The following is an 11,708-nucleotide window of genomic DNA, read 5'->3' as shown; positions in this document are numbered from 1 at the left end:
AAGAAACAAAACAAAATAAGACCAAGACCGAATAAGCCCAGCAACCACGCTAGGCCTTACAGCCTGGTCTTCTTCTCTCGGCCTAAAGGGCACAGCAACCCACATTTCAAGGCAGGGGGTTGGTGCCCTAGTTCTGCCTCCCCCTTTTTTTCCATCGTAACCCAACGACGTTGTGGCCCAAACCAATTGGAGAGGGGCTAACGCCCTTGGGCCTCCCTTTATCTCCCATATCTCTCAACGCTGCATAGGCCCAAGCCTAGCAACCCAAGACTGGCGCCCCAGCGCTAAGGTCCACGCGCACAGGCCTGAGCCCAGCGCTCGAGCCGAGTTGGTCTAGCTGCCAGCCCTCAGCCCACGCCGAGCCTACCTGTAGCAACCTAGCTACCACGGCAGCAGCATAGCAACTCAACGACTACACTTTTTGCCACTTCCTCGACCCTCATCGAGCCAAAATTCAAGCCCCGAGGCTTCGAAAAATCAAGAAGAAAGAGAAGATTAATTTTTTCTTACCTTGGAAAAGAAGAAGATTGCTAGGGGATAAGGAACAAATATCCTTTGGCTTTCTCTGTTTCTTGCGGGGTTTTAATTGCATTCCAAACTTATTTAACCCCCTGCTTGACACAAACTTAAATAGGTTTTGGTGCAATTACATTCCATTTCCTCGAAGAATTTAAATTCCAATTCAAAGAGGGAATCTACATCAAATTAGGACACAAACTCCATTGCAACTTTGGATTCCTACACCTCCTGCCTCGTAGTAGCCCAGTAAGTGTGTGGGCATTTGTGGAGCCAAAAATAATTCTAAAAATCATGGAGTTGACACGAGGATTATTTCATAAGAATGACAAGAATGCCCCTATTAAATGAGCAGGAAGTAGTCTCGTTCACCATTCGCAATTGAGGTAAAGCAAGTAGTGATCAACGACTACTCAAGGCACCCTTACCTGTAGGAACAGTTAATGGTATTTATGTTAGAATAATCTCTTATTCTTAACATAAATAGTTTCCTAATCAGGGAAGACCTCTTTCAAGTAAGTAATCATAATTCCATTTATTTATATGTATTATGTACACCTAAAATGAAATTAAAGTGTACAATTTTCATCCCTCTCTCTCCTCTCTTCTTTTCCTCATTTATCTATATGCCTTATGTACACTTTAATTTTGATTTTAGGATGTACACTTTGGTCTTGATCTAAGACTTTCTATCTTTTTATTTTTATGTATATATAAACTTTCTATCATTTGGTTACAAATCTTGTAGATCTAGTAGTGGGAACTTAAATTTGCTTGAATTTGTGATTAAAATATGAGTTTGGTATTGGAAGTAGAAGATTAATATATACATATATGTATATATTAATCCGGTTTACGGTTCTAAGGTTAGAATTATGAACCGGCAAAAATAGAATCGGAATCGACGTGAATTAAACCGTACAACTTTAATAATAAATTTAAATGCAATCGCACCGAACCGCACCATTAATGTTTTCAAGTTCAAGATTCGATTCAAGAGTAGAACTGAGCCGGACCAGACCCTGCCAACCCCTAGATTAGGACATGCAGCACGGTACTAACGATACTACAGGCTAAAGAAAAAGGCCATATAGAATGACGTATGTGATTTTATATTTTGGGCGTATAGGGTCCGTGACAAAATAAAGGTCTCTAATGATAATCTATTAATCGTGATCAGATTATCAGAAAACTGAAATGAAAGAACGGCAGAAAAAGAAAGAGAGAAATGTCTGGTAAAGGAAGGGGTTGGTCTGATTCAGCACCACTACTTGCCCACCAACAATCCCAATCACAGAAGCAGCACCAGCAACAACAGCATAATCTCCGTCAGTTTCAGGGTCGCTCCTCTTCAAATTCTCACTCCTCAGTCTCTCTCGAGATGACCTCCTCCGCCGTCCCAACCGCCACCGCCCGCTCCGTCTTCCTCGGCATAGATGTTGGCACCGGTAGCGCCCGCGCAGGTCCCCTCCCTCTCTCTCTGTGTTTTATATAACGGAGAAAATAATAAAATCGTCGATGTATAGGATTGAATATTCGCATGCTTGTTTTATTGGTTAGTTTAAGGTGAATCATATCAGATGATCAGAAATTATTGACATTTAATTAGATTGGTATCGATTTACCGCGAATTTCCTGCGCGTGTGTTGCATGTCTAAAATATCCATAATATCCCGATATTTTCATCGAAATTTCCGTATTTTTTGACTATCGATTTTTTTTAGACTACCGATATTTCCGATATCATCGATATTTTAGACTTTGCTAAGTTACTCATGCATCTTACCATGCAATGTATAAAATGTAAAATATTGTACTAATTCATTATATATAAATGATTATGGTGTGTTTAAATTTCTTTCATTAATTACTACATATTTTCTACACTCACAATATTTGTCAGCTCGCTATATAATCAACTTAAATTAGTTATATCTATCATGCAATGCATTTCCTTCTAATTTTTTGTGATAAACTAGTAGATAATTGACTAAATAAACATCCTGCAAAGTTTCAATAAAAATTTCCAAGTTTTCTTACAATTTCCGTGGTTTTTATTTAATTTTTATCGATATCGATAATATCTCGATATTTCAATCGAAATTTATGTGTTTTTGGACTACTGATATTTCCGATATCATCGATATTAAATGTTAGGTTGTTAAGAATCAGTGAATTGCAATTGTTGTTTAGTTGTGCAATCCTGCATTGTAATTGGTGCTGGATGCAGGTCTGTTCGACGAGGACGGGAAACTTCTAGGTTCTTCGAGCAGTTCGATTCAGATTTGGAAAGATGGCGATTCTGTTGAGGTAATAATAATTAAGAAGTGAATTTCATCAGTACTTGTAGTAGCTAACGAATTCATTAGTACTTGTAGTAGCTAACGAATGCGGTGTTAAGTAGACTTACGGTGGTGAGTTGCACAACTGGTAGTTGCTGCAGTATGTAGAGGACGAATGTGGCATTTGAATGATTCCTTGTAACTTTTACTTTTTATTTTTTTGTGCAAAATTAGCAATCGTCCACAGATATTTGGCATGCAATAAGTGCGGCTGTGAAAGCAGCGTGCTCCCTTGCAAAAGTTTCCAAGGAAGAAGTGAAGGGTATGGGATTTGCGGCTACTTGTTCACTTGGTGCGTAACTTTCTGTTTGTGTTTTACCACACTGTTCTAATGAAGAAAATTGGTTATGTAATATTCTTAGTATATATTATGCACAACAGAAAGTATGAAAACTGCTTGCTAGCATTAATCAGTAGCAGATGGTTTCTCTTTGCAGTTGCAGTGGATGCTGACGGCTCTCCTGTTACGGTTTCTTGGAGTGGTGATTCAAGAAGAAACATAATAGTATGGATGGACCATAGAGCTGTTGAACAAGCTGAAAGGATTAATTCACGTAACTCAACCGTATTGCAGTACTGTGGTGGAGCTCTTTCCCCTGAGATGCAGCCTCCAAAGGTACGTACACATCATAGCATGGTCCATCCATACTAAGTTATTACATTCCTGCATGAATTATGAATTATTTATTTATAAGTTTAAACATATTCCATGTTCATTGCGTCTATCTTACATCTAGGCGTCTCAATGATCTACACGTGTATCAAAAGGTTGTATAGGAGGGATGTAGATGTACATCACATACTAGTTACTGATATGGTGTGCTAGGATATTTTCTTTCCTTATATATATGTATAAAATTATCCATTGGTTCCTTTTTTTTGCTTTACATTTCTTTTTAAAAGATAAAGACCATCTTTATGCAGCTTCTATGGGTGAAAGAAAATCTTCCTGAGTCTTGGTCAATGGTCTTCAGGTGGATGGACCTGAGTGATTGGTTATCATACAGGTACTTGAATCCATTCGATATGTGATCCTTTTGTCCTAGTCAAGTTTGACTTGAATTTGTTGAACAAACTGATGTATTTGCATATCATTAGGGCCACAGGAGATGATACTCGGAGTCTCTGTACGACAGTGTGCAAGTGGACATATCTTGGTCATGCACATATGCAGCTAAACAATGAGAAAGATTCTCGAGATATGGAAGCTTGTGGGTGGGATGATGATTTCTTGGAGGAGATTGGATTGGGTGATCTTGTAGATGGTCATCATGCTAAGATAGGTAAGGACTTGTAGATACAAGTTCTCTATATGTCTTCTTTATGGAGGAATTGTAAAATCCTGTAGTTTTCTAACGAATGGTGCTTTGACATGCTGACGATTGAGAATTTAACAAGATCTTAAAAATCTAGTGATTTCTTCATTTATTATTAGTAGATATATTAATGATTGGTAGATTTCTTAAGATGAAGAAGAGCACACCATTTATGTTCAATTAGATAAGATTCACCTGCATCGTTCGAATATGGTAAGAAATTTAGTATCGAGTATACATCGACTTATTCCTTTTCAGATGCCCCTTAACTTCTAAGAGGTTTCTTGTGATGCATTTCCCCCCCTTAAATGATTTCTGGATATGGTATAAGTTTCAGTGTTGACTGACTGATAGTTTGGTAGTAACTTTTCAACTTTGTTTTCGGAGAGGGGTACATAATGGTCTTATTAGAATTCGTATATGTGGTGATAAATATTTCTCAGTCATTTTATCTTGCCAAGATCTTTATCCTAGTATGACTATCTTTATATTGGAACAGTGGAATTATGCATTGCATATGCATATCCCTGCTTTTGTCTTATTTAAAATTATTGCTCTACCGCAAATGGACTGTCACGTTATCAGATACTTGCATTTGAATATTCATTGTTTTGTCAATGTTAATGAATCTTTAGAGAAGTGCTAGGGAATAGGATTCTCTGTTGAAGAGAAAAGGTTGTGCTATAATTTAATGATGAAACAATCCAAAAGTCTTGTCTTGTATCCTTCTCCCATTTGGTTCTGGGGTTTCTGAATGACTATTAGTTATTGATTCCTGATCTTCTGTATATACACTTCGGTTTACTTCAACTCTGCGTTAATCAACTATGTCTTTATCTGAAAATAGTTCACAGGTCAACTTGAGAGTACTCGCAACTATTATTTATGTCTTGGTTATTGCGCCAAGTCTTTCAAATGCTTTGTGCTACCATTGGGTACTTTTGGCTTTGGTTATAACTTGAGATTGAAACAGGACGAAGTGTAGCCTTCCCTGGCCATCCTCTGGGTTCTGGTCTCACACCAACTGCTGCGAAGGCAAGATATTTTGTACTGAAGATTTCACTTTGATTTCAAGTGGCGCTCCCTTGAGGTCCATTAACTATGCATACACATTTTATTTGCTGCTAGAGTATGAGCACATCCTTTTTGGGTGGCTTTGGAAGTTTGGAGGGTGATTTCACATGAATTTTTTTTTTTTTGACTCTTGCTGTGGTTAGTCTTTTATTATTCAAAGTAATTTGAATTTCCAGGAATTAGATCTTGTAGCAGGAATCCCTGTTGGAACTTCCCTAATTGATGCTCATGCCGGTGGTGTGGGGGTAATGGAAAGTGTGCCTGTGACATATTCTGAGCCTAAAGGTTGCTAAGTCCTATCCATTTTCGCTTTTAGTTATTCTAATTAATTTTTTAGCTAAAGTGATGTATTCTTCTAAACAACTGTTATATGTTCAGAGTGTGATGGTGAAGCTCTCTGCCATCGTATGGTGTTAGTCTGTGGAACTTCTACATGCCATATGGTTGTATCTCGGGACAAACTTTTCATTCCAGGGGTCTGGGGCCCATACTGGTCAGGTATGGGAACAAGCTTTCCAGCTGTAGTATTGTTATCATTGTCAACATACTTTACCTACTCTTTTTCCTCTTTAAATTTTCAGCTATGGTGCCCGAATATTGGCTCACAGAAGGTGGACAGAGTGCTACAGGTGCATTATTGGATCACATAATTGAAAGCCATCTTGCGGCTCCTTACCTTGCAAATCATGCTGCTTCTCAGTGTGAGTCATTGATCAACTTATTTTATGCTAATTGCTGTACTAGGATAGATGGCTTAAATCTTGAATGCCATTCATGGGCAACTTAATTTGATCTCTGCATCTCTCTCTAGGCATTTCTTTGTTTGAACTACTGAAGAAGTTACTGAACATAATGATGCATGATCTGAAGCGTCCATTTGTTGCTTCTTTGACTGAAGACATGCATGTTCTTCCAGATTTTCATGGGAACAGGTTTATCCTTATGCATTGAGCTTAATTTCACTTGTCATAGTGCCCCCCCCCCCCCAAAAAAAAAAATCTTTTCATTAAGCTACTGAATTTGTGATGGCGTAGGTCTCCCAATGCAGACCCAAAGGCAAAAGGTATGGTATGTGGCTTAACACTTGATACAAGTCAGAATCAGTTGGCTCTTCAGTATCTTGCCACAGTACAAGGTATTGCATATGGCACACGTCACATTGTAGAGCACTGCAACGCCAATGGTCACAAAGTAAGAATGCATACTTCTCAGTTCTCTTATTCTGTATGCATCAGTTGTAAACAGACAATTTCAAAGAATGACCAACCTTATGAAACTTATAATATTCTTTAGTTTCTTTCAATTGTTTTCCCTTATTCAGAAGTACTAATTTAACTCCAAAAATGTCTTGAAGTATTTAAAGTAATTAAGCCACATGCATACGATTTCTAAAACCATATAATTTTGATTTTGAACTTTTTATACGGCATGCAATATTTGTAGATCATAGTATTAAGGGCAAAGTGCTCATGTATTTGTAGGTCATAGTACATGATTCTTTGGTGGAAGTTGTATCTGTTTAGGAAATGTTTTCTTCTACTTTGTGTTTTAACCTTTCCTCCTTAGGTTATTTGAATTGGTAAGAATACAACTAGGAGAGAATTTATAACATGGTTCCATGGTTAACTCCTGCTTGGAACAAAGGTTTGTGATTCTATTTAGGAATCAGACTCAACATGGCTACTGGACCTTATTTCCTCCACTTTTGAGGAGAACTATCATTGTTACACTTTGGTCTCTAGAGTAATCGGAACCTAAAAAATGTAACCTTCTTTGAGTATCTGTTTCATTCTTTGCAGATTGACACAATACTAGCATGTGGAGGCCTTGCTAAGAATGCACTATTCATTCAAGAACATGCAGATATAATAGGTCTCTCTCTCTCTCTCTCTCTCTCTCTCTCTCTCTCATAAACATTAAATGCCCCCATCTCCTTTGTGTTTTCATCCGTCTAATGTTCAGTTATCTGACTTCTGCTGTCCTCCTTCAAAATGAACTATTATTGTCATTTTAGATTTGTCTGATCGTTCTTCTCTGTTATTGAAGTTTATTGCAGAACCTATGTTTGTTTTGTTGCATTGGTCGTTTGGATTCTCAAATTAGTAATGTAATTGTTCAATGACTGAACTGTTTTTGTATGCTGAAGATTCTTCCTAAAATGTTGGATCTACTGTGGGACTGGATTGGCGAAAGAAAACTTTGGGATAATTAATGATGCTTTAGAGTACACAAGTCAAAGTCTTTTGTTTATGCATTTACATAACCCTTGCCCCTTGGACCCCTTGTCTGTGATTTATTCAGGTTGCCCTATAATTCTTCCACGAGAAAGTGAACCTGTGCTCTTGGGTGCTGCCATTCTTGGTGCTGTTGCTGCAAGGAAATATTCTAGTCTGCATGAGGCCATGAAGGCTCTGAATGCAGCGGGCCAGGTAATAATGGTGGATTTTTTTAGATTTCATTTTTCAAAACAAATATTTTATTCCTTTCTGATGGAGAATATTTAGGTCTGAACTCTGAAGCGAAATGTCCCAGCAGTTTTCTTTTCTTTCTTAGCAGTTTAGGAGGGTAGTAATTTTTTGTACCTTTCTGAGGGAGAATATTTAGGTCTGAAGTGAAACCTCCCAGCAGTTTTCAGGCAGAGCGGGCATTTAATTGTTTTGTAACCTACTGTAGGACATAGGGTTGTATTTGAATGTTTTCTTCTTTCTCCTCAAATTTCCAAGCCTATAATAGAGGTAAAAAAATCGCGAGATGAGTGCATTATTAGGAATATTTACGAGGGTAAACACAAAAAGTATCCTCGTTTATACTTCTTGTGTCGATACTGTACTTGCGTCCACAATGACATTTCATGATTTAGCATTTCAGGTTTATATTGCAAAATAATTAACTAAAATAGTATGATTTTGAGGTCAAAGATGTATATGTGTATGACTTTTGAGTCACGGGTAGGGTTCTACAATGCAAGGTGGACTGCTGTTGGAAATTCCAACCTCTTGGTGTTTGCCATATTACGGTTTATTTATATATATCTTTTTTAGGGCGCAAAAAAAGTGAATGAAATTTGTTTACGAGTGTGTAATTGTGGTGAACTTTATATTATACTTTTACCCGCAGACTGGTTTCCCATATTTTGTTTACAAGTTTCAGATACCATCTTCCTCATTTGGCAGGTCATCCATCCATCCAAAGATCCTAGGGTGAAGAAGTACCATGATGCCAAGTACCGCATTTTTCGCGAGCTTTATGAGCAGCAGCTATCTCATCGTTCTCTGATGGCTCAAGCCTTGGCTTAATTGATTCATTCGTGACGCATGGCGCTTGTTATATTGGAAGAGAAAAATGCACGGCCTTTGTGATGTTATGAGATTTAACCGAAGATTTTTTTTTTCTCTTCTTAATCATGTAAAAGCCTTGACTTTGGCAACTCGTAAGGAATTCTTCAAAAGGCCAAACTATACAGGTAAAGGATTGCCAAAGAAATTCAGCACAGCCAAATATGTATCGGCACTGGCTAAGCGCGTTTCCGTAAGTGCTTTTTGCCGAATTACTTTTGGCATTATCAATTGTTGGTAGCAGGAGATATTTCTACCAACATCATCAAAGATTGCAAACGAAATTATGAATGTCAACAACCATATATTTTCAGTGTCAAATTTCAGTAATGCTGGCTGTAATTTACTCGGGTGTTCACTTTCGTCCGTGTAGTCCTTTTTTCTTGCATATTTGTCTTCCCAGTTGATCGACTAAGTTAGCGGATTTTGAAAAGCCAATTTGATTTCTTCGTTTTTTCTTGTAACGAGTTCCTCTTCATTTTGGGTCGGACTGAAACAAGATCGTATTTGGATTCTTGCTAGACTTGGCATTTGTGTCGTTTTCATGTCATACTCGATATCTTAACGAGTCGTATCGGGTAACATCTGTTAAAATAAACGGGTAAAATGATCCGACTTGAAATCAACCCAATAATATTAACAGGTAATATTATCCGATCCGTTACCCGTTAAGGAAAATATATTTTAAACTAATAAATAATCAAATGAAAAACATAATACTAAATAAATATATACATACCATTCTATCACATCCAAAACATAAAAACGCGTTTTTATTAGAAGTATATTTTCGCTTACCTAAATTGGTCATATGGTAAAATTGGAATAGAGAAGGGGTTTTTTCTTCCAAAAAAGTTCTAATAATATAAGTGAAATAGAATCCAACCGTACATATTTACTCTCATTTATCTTACGACTGTTATTTAAGTAAAGTCTTTAATAGTTTTTTAATTAATGTAGAAGTGTAAAAAATATAGAAAAAATATAAACGCTCGTAATGACAAGCTTTACAACTTTCATGAAGAGCTTAACTTCGAAATTCGCCACTATAATCATATAAATCATAGATCAAAATTTAACTGTTGATTGTTTTTTACATTTACGCTTCATTGTTCTCATCAAATTTTGTTTTTTCAAATTTTCTTTTTTGAAAACATGATTTATTAGAGGATGCAAGAAGATGAACGGTTTGGATCGTTGATATTATATTTAGAGTTTTACGGTTAGTGAAAATATTGCTTAATGTGTATAAAGTTTCTACAAACTATATGACATTGACTCATATTTCAGTTAACCGTAAATATCGAAACGTGATATCAAAGATCTGAACCGTTCATCTTCTTACATCTGCCAGATGATCATGTTTTCAAAAAATAAAATTAAAAAAATAAAATTCAGTAAGAAAAATAAAGCGTAAATGACAATCAACGGTTAAATATAAATTTAAGGTTTATGTATTATAGTGTTGGATTTCGAAGCTAACCCCTTCATGAAAGTTGTAAAGCTTGTCACTATGAGTGATTGTATTTTATTAATTTTTTTACATTTTTTACACTTCTACAATAATTATTATTAATTTTATTAATTTTTCCCTCAAATAAAAACATTATTTATGAGGGTTTGGAGGATTTTAAAAATCTAAACGATAATGTAAGTGTTGTTGTAGGCCTATTTGATTGAACGATTTAGGGTTTAGAGAGAGAGAAGGGGCCGGCCACTGTTAGAGAGAAGAGAGATTGATTTAATTGTAAGGTGTGTTTGATTCACCCCATTGTGTCTTTATTTATGGTAGTAGGAAGGGTAAAACCTTTCCCTTTAGGATTACAACATTTAATAGGTAATCTAATCCTAATAGGAATATAAGATACATTCCCAGATTCCCTAGGATTTACACAATCACATTCTTATTCTAAATATGACTGCAACACTCCCCCTTGAATGTGTATATACTCAACAAACCATCGCATCATATCTTCAGCAGATAAGGTAGAATAGTTGATGAAGTCATCGGTACAACGGGTGATCGCGAGTCTCAAATTTACTTTGAAGTATGCATTTGCAAAAACTCACAAAAACCTTGCTATGGTAAAACTCAAGATAGGCAAAAACCCATAGACTAAGGAGAAAAGTAAGAAAATATGCATAATGTCTAAAACACTCGTCAAACTGGACGAAGGTGGTGAACTCATCATTGTATGATCATCCCAGGATGGGTGCCTCATTAAAACCTCGTTAGGTAGCAAAAACCCAGTCAGAAAAATGCTCCTAATCGTAGGAAAAAGAGTACATTAAGATCATATGAGTATGCTTCTAGATACTCCCCCTGAGTTAGACATAACTTCTAAATAAGAGAACTACAAGTGATTCAACTCAGATAATTTACGCATGTCGATTCCTTGGACGAGCTTATGAAATGTAGACTTGGGCAATGACTTGGTAAAGAGATCGGCCAGGTTGTCCTAGGAACAGATTTGCTTGACTTCAATATTTTGATGTTGTTGCTGCTGGTGTGAGTAAAAGAACTTCGGCGCTATGTGCTTGGTGTTGTCTCCCTTGATGTATCCTTTCTTCAACTGCTCGATACATGCTGCATTGTCTTCAAAGATCGTCATAAGAAGGTCAACGACTGATGTAAGACCACTAATGCTTCGAATATGTTCCATAACTTCTCTTAGCCAAAAGCACTCATGCAATGCTTCATGTAGGGCGAGAATCTCAGCATGGTTAGACGAAGTCGCAACTAGCGTTTACTTGGTAGACCTCCAAGATATAGCGTGTCTCCAACGGTAAAGACATAACTCGTTTGAGAACGTGCTCTACGTGGGTCAGACAGATATCCAGCATCTGCATAACCAACAAGGAGAGAATCAATCCAAGGACCATAGGGGGCGGCAACACTTGGAGATTTACGGGTATAGAGCAAACCCAAATTCGTAGTACCTTTGAGGTAGCGGAAAATATCTTTAACACCATTCCAGTGCCTGCGTGTGGGCGCATTGCTGTAACTAGCCAATAGATTCACAGCAAAGGAGATGTCGGGTCTAGTGCACTGAGCCAAGTACAATAAAGCCCTAATTGCACTTAGGTAAGGAGCTTCGGGTTCTAAAATTTCTTCCTCATCCTCC

The 11,708-nt window shown here is 37.1% G+C and overlaps 1 protein-coding gene across 1 annotated transcript; it reads left to right on the top strand.

The window, feature by feature from the left end:
- The first annotated feature begins 1,627 nt into the window (after window positions 1-1,627).
- On the top strand, window positions 1,628-8,904 carry LOC103447395 (uncharacterized). Its single transcript, XM_008386582.4, has 15 exons — window positions 1,628-1,979; window positions 2,747-2,826; window positions 3,033-3,150; window positions 3,296-3,474; window positions 3,783-3,865; window positions 3,957-4,141; window positions 5,148-5,209; window positions 5,425-5,533; window positions 5,627-5,746; window positions 5,830-5,949; window positions 6,060-6,180; window positions 6,283-6,439; window positions 7,048-7,120; window positions 7,550-7,677; window positions 8,422-8,904. Exons 1-15 carry the CDS (start codon window positions 1,745-1,747, stop codon window positions 8,542-8,544), a joined length of 1,893 nt encoding a protein of 630 aa, XP_008384804.2. The 5' UTR covers window positions 1,628-1,744; the 3' UTR covers window positions 8,545-8,904.
- Window positions 8,905-11,708: the final 2,804 nt, after the last annotated feature.

Source organism: Malus domestica, chromosome 13 (genome assembly GCF_042453785.1).
Source record: "Malus domestica chromosome 13, GDT2T_hap1".
NCBI classification, from domain to species: domain Eukaryota; kingdom Viridiplantae; phylum Streptophyta; class Magnoliopsida; order Rosales; family Rosaceae; genus Malus; species Malus domestica.
This window is presented reverse-complemented; position numbering and strand designations above follow the sequence as displayed.

Bases quoted from the DNA above. Each gene is read 5' to 3' on its own strand.
- LOC103447395 (XM_008386582.4), top strand. From the start codon at position 1,745: ATGTCTGGTAAAGGAAGGGGTTGGTCTGATTCAGCACCACTACTTGCC. The intron at 3,475-3,782 runs GTACGTACACAT...ATCTTTATGCAG, and splicing joins CTGAGATGCAGCCTCCAAAG to CTTCTATGGGTGAAAGAAAA. The intron at 7,678-8,421 runs GTAATAATGGTG...CTCATTTGGCAG, and splicing joins CTCTGAATGCAGCGGGCCAG to GTCATCCATCCATCCAAAGA.